Source organism: Schistocerca gregaria, chromosome 1 (genome assembly GCF_023897955.1).
Source record: "Schistocerca gregaria isolate iqSchGreg1 chromosome 1, iqSchGreg1.2, whole genome shotgun sequence".
In the NCBI taxonomy this organism is placed as follows: domain Eukaryota; kingdom Metazoa; phylum Arthropoda; class Insecta; order Orthoptera; family Acrididae; genus Schistocerca; species Schistocerca gregaria.
Window position 1 is genome coordinate 1,008,384,438 of NC_064920.1, and position 19,129 is coordinate 1,008,403,566.

At 37.0% G+C, this 19,129-nt stretch overlaps 1 protein-coding gene across 1 annotated transcript in view; it reads left to right on the top strand.

The window, feature by feature from the left end:
* LOC126278678 (headcase protein-like) overlaps positions 1-17,483 on the top strand; it is a 692,507-nt gene extending 675,024 nt beyond the window's left edge. Inside the window, exon 5 of the mRNA XM_049978925.1 lies at positions 7,753-17,483. Within this exon, the coding sequence (XP_049834882.1) occupies positions 7,753-7,920 (168 nt within the window). The 3' untranslated portion in view covers positions 7,921-17,483. The remainder of the gene's footprint in view (positions 1-7,752) is intronic.
* The last annotated feature ends 1,646 nt before the right edge of the window (positions 17,484-19,129 follow it).

A 19,129-nucleotide genomic window follows, 5' to 3' on the forward strand; every position in this document is an offset into this window, starting at 1 on the left:
GGAACCGGAAAGGGAGGTAATGACAGTGGCACGTGAAGTGCCCTCCGCCACACACCGTTCGGTGGCTTGCGGAGTATAAATGTAGATGTAGATTTGGAAGCGCACAGTCATTTAGAAGTATGTAAGACTGCAGAGTGAATAAAAAGTTCTTGGGCTTCCTGCCGCCTCAAGTGATCTAAAGTACACAAGCTGTCGGCCAAACAAGCCTTGGCCATTTGCAATTGGTAAGGCTGCTAGTGGGCTGCTGGTACGTACGATTACACGTTAGCTACTGACTCTGATTTCACTGAGGCGGCATCAGCACATACATTGACTCGGGCTTCGATTTGCCGCCGGCGTGGGTAGCCGTTCGCTACAGTCTGGAACCGCGAGACCGCTACGGTCGCAGGCTCGAATCCTGCCTCGGGCATGGATGTGTGTGATGTCCTTAGGTTAGTTATGTTTAAGTAGTTCTAACTTCTATAGGACTGATGACCTTAGAAGTAAGTCCCATAGTGCTCAGAGCCATTTGAACCATTCGATTTGTCCGCTTCAATCGCTCTGTCGCTGGATCGTACGCCGCGTTGCGCAGCAGACCGCCGTCTCTATTAAAGGCGTTATCACTAATTTTTATTACAATGAATTCTTTCATTAAATATTCCCAGAAGTCGTTAGTGCCAGCTATGGCAGAGCTTTCTTCAAATTTGACACGGGTGCAATGTTGGCACTTACGAAAGGACTTCGCAATTTCGCCACGGGTCATTCCTGCTAGTGAAAAAATGTAGCCTCGAACAGGCAGCTCGCAAGTCAAGCAACGGACGCAATATAACGTGATTCCATCAGTATTCGCACGAAAGCAGAGCTACCAGGTCATGACCTAGGCTGAGCGCAATGGCCAGCGCACACCACACCAAGATGAAAGCATTGTGGCCCTTCCTGCTGAAAAGGGCATCGCATCAGTGATCGTGGAATACGCGGATTACGATCCGCAGACCTGTGCGCTATTGGACAAGATACTCGGCAGGATCTCTCACGCGACCCAACATCGAAAATGATAAGGAAGGAAACTAAGCTTCTCAAGCGGTCTACGGTGGAAGACAATGTGGTCAAGACAGGCGTCTGCAGCACCAAATTCTTATGCTTCACCGAAGATCCGCAAGGACCGGACGCCATCACGCCCCATTGTATCCACCACTGTTTCATCAGCATACAAGCTGCCGAGGTATTTGGCGAGTCTCCTTGCTCCACTTATGGGATACTGTGAACATGGTATGAAAAACTCAGCCGGATTAACAGTTGTCAATATATGATAGAGAGATTATGGTCAGTTTTTTTTTTGTGGTAACGCTGTTTACGAATGGGCCTATCAAAAATTCTTTGGACCTAGTATCCCATTCGCTTGTGACCGACTTCGTGGAGATATTTAGGCACATTCTTATTTTCTGTACAATGACAAATATTGTGATTAGACGGGGGCGTAGCGATGGGAAGACCGTTAGCTCCAGCTGTTGCAAACCTCTTTGTGCAGAATTTCGATGTTGTTTCATTACACACGGCGCCATTAAAGCCTAGTTGTTTATTTGGATTCCTTGACGAGATATTCGTCATTTGGCCCCACAGACGCGAGAAACATATCAGTAGCATTAATAGTAACGCCCAGTTCTTCATGGAGGTAGAAAAAGACAATATATTGCCTTCCTCGATTTCCTCATACGCCGCAAGCGAAATGGATGCCTTGGCCACAGTGTCCGCAGAAAAGCTACTCACACCGATATGCACTACCGTGTTTTTGTTACACGGCACAAACATTGGTGCAGTTTTTGAATCCTACTCTTGAACCTTATTTCCGCCATTATTTCGCTGATGTTTAGATTGAGCTGTCGTTTGGTTGTCACTTCTCCCAAGATTTTAGAAGTTCCGAAGGAATGTTAGCTATTCCCACTTCGTCACTTGATCGCCAGTTTTCCTGAGCTCTGTTAAACTATGACTCGAGTAGTGGATCTTTTATGACTTCCATACCGAATCTCATTTCTTCTTGTGTTGTGTCATGAGTCAAATACTCCCTCTCTTAGAGACCTTTTCTTTCCACATATCTACATCTACATGACTACTCTGCAATTCACATTTAAGTGCTTGGCAGAGGGTTCATCGAACCACAATCATACTATCTCTCTACTATTCCACTCCCGAACAGCGAGCGGGAAAAACGAACACCTAAACCTTTCTGTTCGAGCTCTGATTTCTCTTATTTTATTTTGATGATCATTCCTACCTATGTAGGTTGGGCTCAACAAAATATTTTCGCATTCGGAAGAGAAAGTTGGTGACTGAAATTTCGTAAAAAGGTCTCGCCGCGACGAAAAACGTCTATGCTGTAATGACTTCCATCCCAACTCGTGTATCATATCTGCCACACTCTCTCCCCTATAACGCGATAATACAAAACGAGCTGCCCTTTTTTGCACCCTTTCGATGTCCTCCGTCAATCCCACGTGGTAAGGATCCCACACCGCGCAGCAATATTCTAACAGAGGACGAACGAGTGTAGTGTAAGCTGTCTCTTTAGTGGACTTGTTGCATCTTCTAAGTGTCCTGCCAATGAAACGCAACCTTTGGCTCGCCTTCCCGACAATATTATCTATGTGGTCCTTCCAACTGAAGTTGTTCGTAATTTTAACACCCAGGTACTTAGTTGAATTGACAGCCTTGAGAATTGTACTATTTATCGAGTAATCGAATTCCAACGGATTTCTTTTGGAACTCATGTGGATCATCTCACACTTTTCGTTATTTAGCGTCAACTGCCACCTGACACACCATACAGCAATCTTTTCTAAATCGCTTTGCAGCTGATACTGGTCTTCGGATGACCTTACTAGACGGTAAATTACAGCATCATCTGCGAACAGTCTAAGAGAACTGCTCAGATTGTCACCCAGGTCATTTATATAGATCAGGAACAGTAGAGGTCCCAGGACGCTTCCCTGGGGAACACCTGATATCACTTCAGTTTTACTCGATGATTTGCCGTCTATTACTACGAACTGCGACCTTCCTGACAGGAAATCACGAATCCAGTCGCACAACTGAGACGATACCCCATAGTTCCGCAGCTTGATTAGAAGCTGCTTGTGAGGAATCCGCTCTTTCATTTGGGCTTAACTATGGAAATTATGTGGGACTCTTAATGCTGCTCCCATTACATTTCATTTCAACGAAATTTGTTTTGACTTTCAGTGTATGCTGAGTCACACCATCCATCGACCATTTATATTTCCATTTCTTCTTATTTGTCCAGCAGAATTTTCCCTTTGGCTTCCCTGCACTTCCATGGCCACGCTGTAATCCAGCTGGTATCTTCCCGTGTCTCCAGGATTCTTCTAAGTATACCTCCTCTTCAGGCGATTTTTGAACAGTTTTTTCGCTATTACCAGCTGAAGTTTACTCCATAACTCAGTTAGTCTTTCTTTTCTCGATTCCTACTACTGAGCCCATTTTCGCCCATAACACCGTCTTTAGTCCTTTCCCCTACAATATTGTTTAATCCGTCATGATTATTAATGTATCATCTTCCTTTACATGACGAGTTACCCTGTAATTCTTCATATCGGCGGCATGGATCCTTGAAATAGTGTGATTGGCGTCGGTTTGCTGTCAGTTCAGGTGAGAATAATCCTATCACAGAATTATTCAAAGTAACTCACTCTCTGCCTTACCTTCCTACTTATATCGAATCTTATTCCCATAATATTATTTTCCGCTGCTGTAGGTACTACCCTGTATTCGTCGTACCAGAAATCCTTATCTTGTTTCCATTTCACTTCACTGAACCCCTCTGTGCCCAGATTGAGCCTTTGCATTTCCTTTTTCATATTTTCTAGCTTTCCCTCCACGTTCAAACTCCGAACCATAGATTTGATTATGCACTCTTTTCCTCTTGGTTATCTTCCATTTGCCTGTCTCCTCCTGAGGATCCGAGAGAGAAATCCGGAATCGTTTGCCAACGGAGAGATCATTAAGTAACATTTTTTAAACTACAGATCACATGTCGTGTGGACACCCATAATGTGTCTTTAATGCAGTGGTTTCCATTGCCTCCCGCAGTGTCATACCTTTGATCATTGCTTATTCACACACCTTTTAGGGGCAATTTTCCACCCAAGAGCAAGAGGTTCCCCTGAAATTCTGTTTGCTCGTCTGCCCTTGACAAGGCCACTGTCAAGATGAAGGTGACTCCTTATACAGGAAGTTTTCGACCTGCGTTGCTGACGATTTGTTATTCAAAATTTAAGCCATGGCTGTGTCGTACCTGGAGCCCAGAACATTTAGGTTGCTAGCCAAAACGTTCTGCAGACTAATTGTTTACATTCCTGTATTGGTCGTCGATTCAGTTCCCGTGGAAGAGGATGTGCAGCTTGTTTGTGCATAGCTAACTAGCTCTTCCGATTGCTCGATGGGCTGTGATCAGTATTGCCATGCCCAAGCTTTTTGCACATTACCTCTGAATGTTAGCAGTATTTTTTCGCCCACCAATGAAAGTGTGAAACAGCCACTCATCATGGTGCCTTCATATACCATGAACCCCTTAGCACCATACGTAACAGTCATCTGCTTTGGGTCTCCCGTACGCACTTAGCTTTTACTGACAGTTGTCTTCCAGACAGAGTTGGATTTAGTCGTACTTTAGAAACAGGAGTTGGATGCTGTTGTTGCCCGCATCCCGTGGTCATGCGGTAGCGTTCTCGCTTCCCACGCCCGGGTTCCCGGGTTCGATTCCCGGCGGGGTCAGGGATTTTCTCTGCCTCGTGATGGCTGGGTGTTGTGTGATGTCCTTAGGTTAGTTAGGTTTAAGTAGATCTAAGTTCTAGGTGATTGATGACCATAGATGTTAAGTCCGATAGTGCTCAGAGCCATTTGAACCATTTGGATGCTGTTGGCGAGTGTTATTCTTCGATGAATTTGTACTGGGAAATGACTTAACATGCCCGTTTCTTGCAACAATCTACAAAGTTTGGAAAGACACAATATGGGTTATTCAAAGCTGCTGAAATTGTGGTCTGCATAAGGACCTGCTTCAAGGAATCAGAGAATTCTACTATGCAAAACAGGGCATTGAATGGGGATCCCTTTTTTCCCTCATACTTAGAGAGTACATTACCCTTGATATAAAACATTTAAGAGGTTAAGGTTTTATCGCATCTGACTGGTTTGATGTGGGCCGCCATGATTTTCTCTTCTCTGCCGATCTCTTCGTCGCAGAGTAGCACTTATTATTTCTTTTATATATTCCAATCTCTGTCTTCCCAACAATGTTTGCCCTCTAGGCCCCATGTGACACCATCAAAGTTATTTCATGATTTCCTAACACATTTGCTATTATCCTTCCCCTTTTTCGGTTTAGTCGCATTTATTTTACACCAGTTCTGTGCAGTACCTAATTTTTTGTGTTATCACTCCACAGCATTTTCAGTACCCATCTATAACTATTCATTATAGCTTTATTATTACATCAAGTTGTGTACCAGACTAATTTTGAAAGCTCATTTCATTTTCTGTTGCATCATGTGTCTCACATCGCTCACACTTCAGCGGGCTACTGTTTGCAGCCATAGAAACATTTTATGCGTCATGTCTCGCTTGAAAAAAAAAAAAAAAAATCATGGTTATTTTCTTTAAGAAACACCACCCACAATGATAACACCGTATAATAGTGGTAGCACTATTTCCAGAAGAATAAGGCCTAATACAAAGCTGCTATCGTATTTTACATGTGGAAGAAGTTCATTGTACGTTACTGATACCATTGTGTTGATACGGAAAATGAGAAAATAAACCTTACTGTAACATTTTCTCCTCGCTGTACAGCTCTTTCAGTGCATTTCAGCTTTACACTCTTTGTGATGAGGCGAATCCTGTATACTTTTCCTGAAGAGACGCTTCATTTCTCCAGACTGCTTAGTAGAGACTTTTGTAGGTCTTTTAACTTTCGTTACTTGTTGACAGTCAATGATTATTCCTGGGCTGGATATATAAATTGCCCATTACTGAACTTTAACTTGAGATAATCTCTCCATGATTGGATCAGTATTATGTTGATCACATCTGTTGCCAGGTCTATGTGACCAACAAAGACCATATTTGGTAACCGATTCTTATATGCAACTGTTGAAACTTTGTTTTGAATTTTGGTATTGATCTGGTAAGTAAGTAGTAAGAAATTTTAATCTGAAAGATCACCGTATTCTGACTTCACTGTTTCCATAATAGTAGCAAGAAGTAATGCCTTTGGCAATGTTCCTTCCCTGTAGCATCAGTCGCCCAATATTCCACCATGAGGCTTTTCTGATCACAGTTCATGCTGCAAATCCTCTTCTGTAGAAATGTTGTAGAACCAGGTTTCTCACACAGCTTTTCTCATGTTATGCGAATCCTTTACATATTTTCGTCTTACAAGTCCATCATTTGTTAACTCTTGCACATTTTGAACACCCCTAAAAGAGAAATGTCACTACCAAAGCGAAGTCACATTCATTAAACGAATGCAAGCAAATCGTCATTCAAGGCTAAAATGTCTCTTGTATATGCCGTGTTACTGTATACAGCCTTCTTGAACCCATCTATAGAACATTCGGACATTGTAAACGTCAGACCGCGAGACATGCCATTTGTCGCCGCTAAATTGCAAGGGTGCGAAGAGAATAGATTTCTATGCAAAGCACCTTCAAGAAGAAACAGTACACGTATTTGTTAATAAACCATACATCTGAAGTCAGGAGAAATTACTTATTCTTGTGAAGAAAAATAAAACTCAGTTTTGGTCATTTTCATGTTCGGTCACCTATAGCTTTACTGTGTTCGGGACTGAAGTGTGTGTACGACTGAGACATCACGAGCATAGTGCATTGTGTGCCATGTATATAAAAACTGTGCTTATTCGTTTACTGTGTACATTTATTCTTCATAGTTTCTTTGTTTCTAATCATTCTTAACATTTAAATTCTGTGGAATATTGCTGAAAAATCCCTGTCTGCCATTGATGTTCGTTGTAAGAAATAGCAGCCCTCTAATAGCTTGTAAGATGAGTGTCATTTTACTACTAATACTGCTTGCAATTTTTGGGGTTATCTTACCACAAAGCTGTTATGTGCTGAAGATGAACTTTGTTTTCACTGTGCTTTATGGTAAATGATGTGAATGTTTGGATAAATTGGTGTAGCAAACAATCAAAAATTCCAAAATTCTTGAAAGACATGCAAGTCAGGGGTTTGAACAGACCAGTCCAGACAACCTCATTTTATTTGTATCATGATTAGTAGATGTTGTTTTTGAATAGAAGCATTATCATGGAACATACCAATTTTTAACATGTTAGTTTCGCACTAAATGGCGAAATTATTTTGTGATATACAACAAATGGCTCTAGGAGCACTTCCTACTTAGTCGGTGTCCATTATGCATTCTGGCTTTTTTTATAGTGGTAGCAGGGGGTTGGGGAGAGTAGCAACTGCTCTGCTATGCCCCCTCACTGGGTACATCTTTGTTCTACAGTATTTCTGTTATGATTACCATTCAGTTTTTTGTTGTTGCAGTAATTTCCCTATAGTCTATAGAGCATGGTATACAGGAATGTAAGCCATTTATCTGTTTTCAGGCTGTTGCTTTGTGTTCCCCAAAATGTTAGTGAATATTTTTATAATGTGGTAGAATTAGTTGCCTTTAATTATGGTTACTAAGATTAGTTTCATAACATTTCTTACTTACCTGTGTCAACAGTGCAACAACTGCCAGAAGCCAATGCTGCATCCCCACCAACGGCTCAACTTCTACTCTGACTACAGCCACTCCGTGCCATGCCCACACTGCAGGACAGTGGATGCACATTTTGTGAAGCCACTAGCCTACTGTTATGCCCGAAACGTGCCACAGCAGCCATGGTCTTAACAGTGCCCGCAACATAGGAACTCACGATTACCGTCTGCCCTCCTACCACAAGTGGGGCTGGGCTACTACTGGGGCTGTTATGCGACTTGGAAACTAATGATGTTGAAGAAAGAGAGAGCATTTTAATAGATGTTATTGAAGTGTAAAGAAGTCTATGTTTCATTTAACAGTGAGGAAAATTTTTTGATAATTGTATTCCAGAATTAGAGTTTTATGTGGATTTTTCTGTGGCAACATTGTGTAGAATACCAGTGCCAGGAGAAAGATAAGTTTTGTGTTGCAGAAATATCAGTATCATTGTTCTTGTGCTCTCGAAATTGCCCCAGTAGAAGACTTTTGAAATTAATATTTTTTGGCAGTCCTCACTTCTTTTGTCATTTTGTGGCATGAATAACGCCTACAACTTCTGTTTGTACTGGAGGTCAGTCTCTTATTATTTTTTGACATGTAGTGTTTGTGAGATGCTTCTCCTTGTTTGAAATTTTATGATAGGTAATAAATTTGCGTACTACTGCCGTGTTGTGTAGTTTAGTGCCAGATGTTTGTCGTTTTCTCTATGTAACTGTATATTTATCTCATGGTAGATGTATATTTTAATGTCGAAAATGACGTGTCAAAGTGAGGTAACTTGCAAAACGTTCTTATTTTCAAAAGATCTTTATATATGAAAAAAATTATGAACTGAAACACCTTGGTATGTTTGCAGTGTGTTGTAAAGTTACCGCTTTTGGAGAGGTATATGCTAAATGGTTTTTCCTCATAGTGATTTTTTTATTGAAAGTGGGTTTGATTAACATTAAGTACAAATATTGGACTTTGGGATTTATTAGCAAATATTAGCATTGGTGGAGCAAAGCACAAATTTTAAATAATGTATTTCCTCTGACATATGCGTACCATGTGGAAAATTTTGTGCTGCTAATTTGTAGGTATGCCTTGCTTATTTAGTAATGACATTTTTTTGTTATTTCAGAGAAGTTGTTAAGTTGGTACTTGCAGAGTTACAATTTAAATAAAAGTAAATTAGTCTGTAATTGACCTGCCGTTTATTTGTCGACTGCTTTATTCTAGAACCAATGCTGGTATTATTTGTCCCACTGCTATAGTAAGTCTGGTAAACTGTAAGTTCATGTAGAGATAAGACTGCTTAATTTTATATGTTTTATATCAATGTTTCTGTTTTCTTGTAAATGAAAGAAATCATACACACTGGTATGAATGTCAGTTTTTGTGTTGAAATTTAGCTCACATCTGCATTTGATGGAAGTGCTTTGAATGAAGAGAATGTTTTATTAACTACACAGATAAATTTTGTGACTATTGTTTATATTTCAATTGTAAATGTCAGCAGATGAAAGTTTATATGTCTGTATCTATGTATAAATAAACAAAATAAAGAGGAGAGTGTAAGACGTAGACTGTAATAAATTTTCTATGTGGTAAGATTTCATCAGTTAGAACAACTTCCTAATTGTTAATTACTAATGCTAGGTTTAAGAGAATGTACCACTGAAATTTTCTGCTAAACAAGAAAACTTTGCTAGCCAGTTTTCATCTTGCTCAGAAATCATGTAATCTACCAAAGCTGCCAGTGGACAGCAATTACAATTCTTATGTGTCTCCACTTTAGACTGTGTAAAATACACCGCCCCCAAATTTGCTCATGTGGAGAATTCCATGAAACAGAATATTTTGGTCTTGCATTGACCTCATAAGATGCCCCTTTTGTGCCAAGCTGTGGCAGTTGTCTGGAAATTTGTGTACATTTTACAAACAATTAGGTACAGAAATAGACTATTTATTTCTTGTGCAATAGTTAGGTAAAGGTATGCTATCATATGCTTCATTATACGGTGGCTATTCTGTATATGTAACAATCCTCACTCAAATACCCCATCAAAATTTCAATTTGAATTTTTCTATAGAATTGACTGTCTAAATTTTAAAACAGAGTTTTGATTTTTGTTGCTCTGTCTGGGAACTGAAGTAGCTATGATATATTTGTATCTACTATTTACCAAAATATTTTGAAATCTTTCTTCCCACATCAGGTATATTATTGATAGTTTTTCCTTCTTGCAGGAAAAAGTTGTTTTAGTATCTGAAGTCCAGGTGTTGTACTCCTGGTAGAAAAAAAACTGACAGTGGGGATTGTATGTGCTTATACAGAATTGGGAAGAACAAACACAAAATTAAAGATAATCTTGTTTAAGTCATACAGGCATCATTTGTTAAATAAGTCTTTGTGTTTTATGTGAAATCAGTTACATGGTTATAGTAGCATCAGGACATATATTAGAGATCTTTAAAAAAATTGCTTGCTAGTTAACAAATCATCACTTTACACTTTTATTCTACAATGTTGCATAACAATATAGTGATACGAATTTGATGTTCTAAATGAGAACGAAGTTGCTTCTTCTAGCAAGTGTACATTGAACAGTTTTATATTAAATTAATATTCTGAAGTTTTGCTTTAGTGTGTGTGATGCTAGATATTCCCTATTTGACTGGTGGGTTGTTCACAAAAACACAAATTCCCAGCTGTAGTATGTAATTAGCCATTAGGATGCTGTTTTGGTACCTTAAAAAGTAGTTCACTACATTAAATAACCCTGAAAATATAGTATAAATATGAAACAGGTACAAAAAAATAAGAAGCCTTCAATTGAAAACATATGTACAAATACATTTCACCTCAAATTAGAGCGAGTGCAGAATGGAATGTGTGTTTTTTGTGTTGTCTCTTAAGTATTCTTGTAAGTAGATTATACCATATATTTACTGTTTCCTCTCAAAACCATACACTTTCCACAGTTTGGACAAATCAATATTTTTGTCAGATATGGAAGTAACATTCACTTTTATCAATGATGGAAGAAAAATAACATTATGCCAATAACAGATTTTTCTGCCATCAGGTTACACAATTTCTTTCTTTGTTGGTTGAAGTGGTAGATCTACAAAGGTATTGTGTTGTGTTTCTTTTCTGCTTGTGTATGTTTCTCTAAATGCAGTGTGTATACAGTAAGCTGCCATACTTTTGTAAGCCATGAGTTGTTTTCTTTGGATAATTAATGTATCATGTTCATAAACTAATTTATTTCATTATGAAATCTAAATTGTCATTCTTTTTATGCAAGTAATGTGATGTAATGTGAATGTGTGTTGGAGTCACTTTATCATAAATTTTCCAAAACAAGAAATCAGCATTGTGAAGAGATTGATATTGATAGAAATATGAAGCTGTGGTAGCCCCAATTTATTATATAACTAAATGAAATACCATAGGCAAGGCCTAATTTACTAGAAGGATTTATATCTGTAGAAATGGCGGTATACTTAATTTATTGGCTAAACTGCTTTTTAGAAAAATAATATTCCTTATATAATGCTCTTTCCTCTATGTTGTTGATGGAGGCAATGTTGGGAGTTGTTATAGTCAAGCAAATTATATTATGTTGGTTGACAATTTACAGATATTGATAGGTTTGCTAAGTTTTCCCCTCATGCACTACCGTGTTTCACTAGATGTAGATTGAGTGTAAAGATGTGTAAAGATGTTTGCAATTTTGGCCATTTCGTGAAGCATCCAACTATGTTAGGAAGCTGGTGGAGTGGACCAATAAGCAGAATGAGAGGCTGTTAGGAGCGTGATGTGCTGGTTAAAATGTGGCTTGCCACTTATAAATAGTAGATTGGTAATAAACTAAGACGGAGCAATAGTAGAAAGTAATGTGTAACAATGGGAACTTTTTTTTTACTCTTTGGTATTTTGCTTTTTAATAATTTTTACATTGGCATTGTACATGGGTCAGACACCCATCTCTTTAGATATTTGCATTTTGCAATGACAATAGCATCTATTATACTGTACAGTAAATTAGGTGCGAAAACGACTTTTATGTGCTATCAAAACACAGTAAGTACCATAAATATACAATGCATCGTTTGTGTGATGAATATATGAGGGATACACATACTTCTCATATGTTGATACTGGTTTTGACAGCAGAAGGTTTTTTGGATGGAGAAATGAACAGTGTCTGATAGTCTGTATCCAACTAAAATTGTTCTTTTATCAGGGATTTTCATGCAACTAATATTCAGTGATGTGGGGAAAATGGAAACCCTTGCTCACAAGGGAATGGGGTTACATAAATATGTGACTTTGTTAGTAAAATGTTGTTCACTGGACAGAACGCTTATGGTTTTCGAGTCTTACATGCACATAATTTTGAGAGGAGCAAAGGAGTTTTCTGTACATACAGACTTCACAATAAAATACATTTTTTACATCTTTTGCATTAGAGGCATTCTACAATTAGCTGTTGTACAAACTTTTGGAAATGCCATCTAATGGCAAAATATCTCTTTTGTAAAGCTGAGGTGTATGTATATGAGCTTGAAAGATCTGTTACAAATATTTACTGTTGAATATACCCATGTGTAAGTAAGCGGGTTTTTCTTTTTACATGATTAGAAATTCAGACATCAAGATCATGTTTGATAATTTGTCTTCTGATGATAATTATTGGAGTAAATTGTGCAACAGTCTTTCTCTCAGGACCCAGTTTCTGTATTAGTGATAAGTTATATGTTGAGCTCATTTATAATCTGAATGTGTTTTTTAATTTATTTCCCTTCATTAATTTTTGTGTGAGTTAAGAATCTGCATTGGAAAGAGAATGATTCACAGTATATTTTCAGTAATGGCTTCTGTGGCAGACACTGGGAAATGAAATTTTAAATAAATTAACTGTAAGAAAAATGAGTTTTGTGTGTACTGTGATAGATGTGTCAGGACTTGAAAATATATTTAACATTAGGCTACTTGATGGTTTACATTAAAATTCAAATTTCATCTGTAAACTGCTTCCTGGTACTGACTTCAGACACTCTCCTTGTCTTCATTTTATTAAGACAACGAAATCTGAGATGCCATCTGTCTTCAACACAACCCAATAAGAAATGTCTGTGCTACATTTATTTTTTATTCTTGTATCTTTTTAGTGGATCGTACAATAAAAATGTGCTTTTTTGTAATTGTGAGTTTCAACAGACTGCAGAGTCAAAGAAAATTTTCTCTGAGAGTTCCAGTCATGTGTAAAGTTAGTTCACAGATATTGGTAATGAAAAAGTAGTCTTACAACCCTGGCATTGCATCCATACATATATCTCTGCAGTAACATGAAGAATAAAGGCAGGAATATTTCAGAAGCCTATTTTTAAAGTGCCTCTCAAGGGGCTTCACACACAACCTTTGAGGGCTTTCAGCATGTCGTATCATGTGTTGAGAATGTCATAATTTTTATTGTACTATGATAAGAGTACTAATATTACAAATAATATAAATAAATAAATATATATATATATTATGCACCACATGTGTAATATGTTAATAATCTGTAGAATGTATAGTGGATTAATGCTGTAAGAAATAACATTGCATAAGACTATTGTGTGGTAATTACTCAAGTGCTTTATTATTATCTTTCTTATTATTACTGTTATTATAATTTTTGATTGTATGGGAAGCTTGACAGAAGTGTTCGCAACTCGTGAGCCACACAGCAAAGAGAGAGACTGAATATTTAAATTGTGCTCATGTATATAAAGAGCTATCATGTTCGTTTTAAAATTTAACTACATTGCCTTCTCTGCTGATTCAGCTACATTTTTGTGAGATTAATGATACAGATATATTTTTGGATATTAGAATTTGAGGGTTGCACTGACAAGGTGTTTTGAATTTGCTCATCTTGTTATATAAATTTAGTACAGTTTTGTGCAAGTAATTTATTTCATATCCTTGACTGAAAACATTTAGTAAAATTCACTGCCAGATTCCATATTGAAATGACTGTTGAAACTACGGACCTGAAATTTGTCTGTTCAAGTCCCGCACAAACAGTTAATTTGTTAAATTGTTTTATCACTATATCTTACGTCCATAAAAATTTCAAACATTTAAAATGGGGTTGCACCGTTACCTGACAAAGTGAGAGAAATTTTATAGTGTACAAGCATTTATATGTGTTGATGTCAGTGTGTAAATAGTCTGCAGATTTACTGCGTGATTCATATAGAAAACACTTGCTCTGTTGGAAATATGGATCAAGAATGGCTTGATAATTGTTTGACTTCATTGCTGTTTGCTATGTTAGAATACACTGACTACAGCAATATCTGAGTTATGTGATAGGAAGTATAATATTTCAGGAATTTCAGTTATCCACTGACTGGTTGCTCTGTGCATTGGACTTTATCATTTGAAGGAAATAAATCTATTTTGGTAGGTTACTTTCTCTGAATATACATTTTTATTCAGTTAAACATGACCTTCATGGAATGGTGATATTGTAATGTAGAATTTGACAGCTAGGGATTGCAGTTCAGCCTATGTTAAAAACTTATATTCCGTAAGTCTTTAAGTTGGAAGCAGTTCGATCCACATTCAGGTATCAGAAGCCAAGATACAGAGCATAATAATGATTGGGTAAGTGCCACATTTATACTGCATTCCTACTCACAAGTCCTTCTACAGCACTCTTGGCTAACATAAATGTTACCAGCTAGTTCAAAAGTTACTGTCTAATTTTTTCATGGTATTCCTCATTTTGCTTAGTTGCACATGTCTTATGAGAGAAATAAAGTCATGAATAATATTGGCCATGTATATTTGGTTCTCACAGATAACAAGGAGAGAAATACCTAATTAGACATCTGATATGTATGTGTATCTCAGAAGATGCAGAAGCAGGTGACACAGTGTTGGTGATGATGCAAGGGGAGGAGACATGAGCGCCTATGAATCTGCTGTGTGGCCTTAGGAGCAACAGAGCACTTCCCTTCTAGCTTTCCCCAGTTCTCGTGGGCAAAGGACACTGGCTCTCGAATTGTGTTCCTTTATCATTACAGTTGAGTGCTCAGCTTGATAATTGAAGAATGACTATCCCATTTTTGTTTCCAAAATAGGCAGAAATTTGTTGGTCCTAATTTATTTTCAGATAACGTGAACCAGCACTGCAGAACTTACATCTAAAATATTACTTCATAAGTGAGATACCTATGTTAGCTTGTTCAGAATCTGAAACCAAAGTAATGACCCCTTAAACCAGTATCTAGAGTACTTGTAAGTGCATCATTTCCTCCAGAGATTGTTAACATTTAGCATGTGTACAAGATGAGGAAAATTATGCAACATAAAATATGATGAAATTACAGAAGCTCAGTTTCACCAATTACTGCTGTTTCTGTTTTGTTACTTCCACTGTTACTATCAGAATTGTTTACTACAAAATCACTTGTTTTGCATAACCTAAGGCCATCACATATTTGATCCAAATGTTAACAGAGAGGTGTAGCATGTCAGAAAGTTTTGTCGTGCTACAGGACTCGTGGATGGCTGCTAACTGCAGTATCATTATTCCAAATATTTCTCTTGTGATAGTTAGACATGAACAGGTGAACTAGTACCTCTGTTTTTGCAGTGCTCGTTATTTCCATGAGTTCCTGTCACATCTCTTGACTTTCTCTGCACCTTCAAATTTTTGAAATGAACATCCATTTTTTTTTGGTAGTTCATATATGCAAAATGAGTAATTTATAAACCAGAGAATCAATGCCTTCTACTGGATGTTACTTATTGCATTATAACTCTGATTAATAACTCATGTCTCCACAGAGTGGTTAGAATTTTTATACAAAGTTTTCTGCTATTAATTACAAATATAATAAGTGTGGCATATTCTGATTTTCTTGTATTTACCATCTTCTTGTCTCTTTATATTCCGTAGCTACATTGTGTAATACGTGATGTATCAATATTGATTCTGTTTTGCACTGCACATTTGTTTTTACAGCAATTTCTTGTATTTTGTAACTACAGCATGGTTACTGTTACACATTATTTCAGCTAACGTTTCCCTGAGTAACATCTATTATGATCTGCAGTTTGCAATTTTTTTAGAGTGGTTGATGAATGCTTCTTTCTGTCCTTGATGTCTTCATATAGTTCACTGATACTACTTTTCACCTACACTATTCTACAGAGTCAAGTCGAGCATTTGGAGCTTGAACTTGTGCTGTAGTGCATTGAAATATTTTTTGCTATCGCTCATATCATTACTCAGTGGCCTTAACCATACTTACTTGCCAAAAAAGAAAATTCTGTGTGGCTTTCTGAATGGTGGAATTTTTCTTTACATATAAGGAAATATCTCGTAAGAATTTGGGTTTGCAAATTCTGGTTTGTTGAAGGAAATAGGTTAATCATTTCTAGTTGTGCACTCACTGTGACCTGACTGCACAGAGCCATGTCCTGCCTGCATCCCTACCAGAGTACAAATATTTGTAATATGTGAAGTGAAACTCATGGTGTTGGCTTCATTAGTGATGTTAGCTTGTTGATTGTGCTTCTGTTTGTCATGCCTGTGTGTGAACTTTGGATGAATGTTGTTACAGTTAGTGGAATCTACAAACATTGTGATCTCCACTATTTGTTTGAGAGGGGCACTTACTATCAGTGCCTGTATAAAAGGTCTTTTGCTACACAAGCACCTCAGTGATATTCAGTATTATGGCAGCTGTACACTTCTTTAGGGTGCCTTCTTTTGAATTTGTGCTTAGTTTTCTTGGGAGGAAGAAGCAGTGATGATGCATGTGGAAAGAACTGATCCTAGAACGTGCTATTCCTAATGACTTAACCATTGAGTTCAAAGAACAGGCTAATTCAATTAGGCTCAATCCTTCAGTTCCATGTTGGTCATCAGTCAAAATCTTATCTGCACTCTGCAGTGGTCTGGCTGAGTTTCGTTTTTGTCAGTTGTAACTACTTACACTTTTCCTCAGTGTGGTTTACTTTGAACTGAATACACTGAGTACAGTAGCTATAGTAATTGTCTGAAAAGTTATATGTGTCAAGAGTAGCTGCTTCTTTTTGGTACCATCAGATGACCTGTGAGTGTAGCTTTGGTGTATCATTCTGCAAAAATCTTAACTGTGAAATTGATCATTTGCAGTAAAAGCACTTCAGTTTATTTCAGAATAAAGAAATGTTATAACTGATGTCTCCTTTTAACAGCAGTTTTTGAGCAAGAAAGAAAATGTAACGACTTTCAAAGAAATGTAAGATGGTACTCAATCGGCCTTTTGCTGTTTTCTGTATAAATGAGATCTCTTCTTGTTGAGCCAGTGTGTGTGACATTTTTAAAATCTAATATTACATATAAACATTTTTATTATTGATGTATAAAAGTACAGATACCTTGTGATGTCAAGTTTTTATATGATGGTTTTTGGTGTCAATTGTAAAGAATTATTGCGTGTTTAATGTGAGAAAATGTATTGGAAACCTATCAGCAATGTACATGTATATGTATTTTTAAATTGTCTAGTGTGTTGCAACATTTGTAAATACAAATGTATAAAAGGAAATGTTTCTTTTCGGATGGAAGGTCTTTTATGATCGCTCTTGAGGTCCTGTGTGTTGAGAAAGGAAACAAACTTTTGACAGCTTTTTGTATGTTACTTTAATGAGTAATAAATATCGATATAACTCAAAAAAATTAAATGTGAATTAAACCTATTCCTCAACCATATAATATCATTACCTAAGAGTGTTTTGAAGATGAATTCAGCAAAGTAGCTACTAATAATCTAATTTCAGGTAAGAGCTCTTGATTTTAGATCATGCAAATGTTAGAACAGGTCTGATAACAGTTTTGTTCTATTTCACTTGAACTCCATTTCTGTTATTTCAATAATGTACTTCATTACCAAAATGTTTACTACTTTTATGTTTAACATTACCATAAAAGTAGCAAATAGTGTGGAAAGGATCACAGTATGTCATCTAAAACCATTTGGAAATATTCCAGGTTATGACAGCGTGCACTGGGGAGAACGTGTGGATTATGATTATGATCATGATGATATTGGTTTAAGCATGCTCAAAGTTATGGCTGCCAGCACACGTGCAGAACTTGAGGACAAGATTCTTAGTGAAAATTACTCACAGTTGCCCTTAGACACACAGTAGGGACTTTGTCTAGCAGTAGCAACAGAGACTGATGGATAATCAAATTAACACATGGGACAGCGTATATCTACATTCCTCACCATTACATAGTGATGAAAGAAAGTACTAAATAACATGAGAATTAACAGCAGAAAGTGTTAAAAGCTATTCTATGGTGCATTTGATTGACTGACCACTGATAAACACATAGGGAGAGCAAGTCACTGTGAGAAGAAGTAGATGTTATTGAACAATTTTGTACATGGATGTTAAAACTGTTTAAAGCCTGAGATACCAGTACAGTCTAAAATATGTATTAAAAGAGAAATTGTTAAACAGTGATTCAGATTATCCTGACTGACTGGTCACTAAGGACAAAATTAGGAAACAAGCCTCTGCAATACATGTAAAGGGCCTGCGAACATTTATTATGTTCAGTTAGAGACATCAGCAACCCATGTCACTAAGAGGAAAATAATTAGGGTATTCAGACTCAATAGGTGTTTCAATCTACAAATGAAATTAATCTCCTAATCTATAATTTTAGTATTCTCTTTGTTTTCACATATGTTATGACCAGTTATTGAAACGAAATGTTATGAAGTAAGTATTTATACAATTGAGTGCCATGAAACTCTTTAAATGTCAAACAATGATTGGCAGTCACCTCCTAGAAATGTTAAATATGTTCTCTTTGCTTTTTCCATATTTGAATGAACAAGAAAGAATGTGTAAACAAGAAACTTAGTAAGTAATGAAGAGCTTGAAATGACAGTAAAGCTCAGCATGAAATTATCCTGTAGGTGCAAAATAAAAAAATTAAAAAAATTGGAAAACAACATCATTAAAATTATTAAAGCAGAGCTAATATGGGGAAAATTGTTACACGATGGATGGTTATATTTTAAAATTTGTGTTGGAAGTAGAAAGTCATACTAAAACTTAAGAAAGCAACTAAAAACCAAAGCAATAATGTAATGGAATTTAGTTAATGCCACACATTTGGGTGTTAATCATATTTTAAAAGCTATTAATTATAATGTAATAGCACTTGAGTCCAGCATTTGCAGTTATTTTATTAAGTACAGGTAATACATACACTATCTCCAGGAATGTAAGTAGCTTAGAATACAATTGTTTCACCAACCATGGCTAGTTAATTTCAGTTATCCGTTAAAAATCACAGTT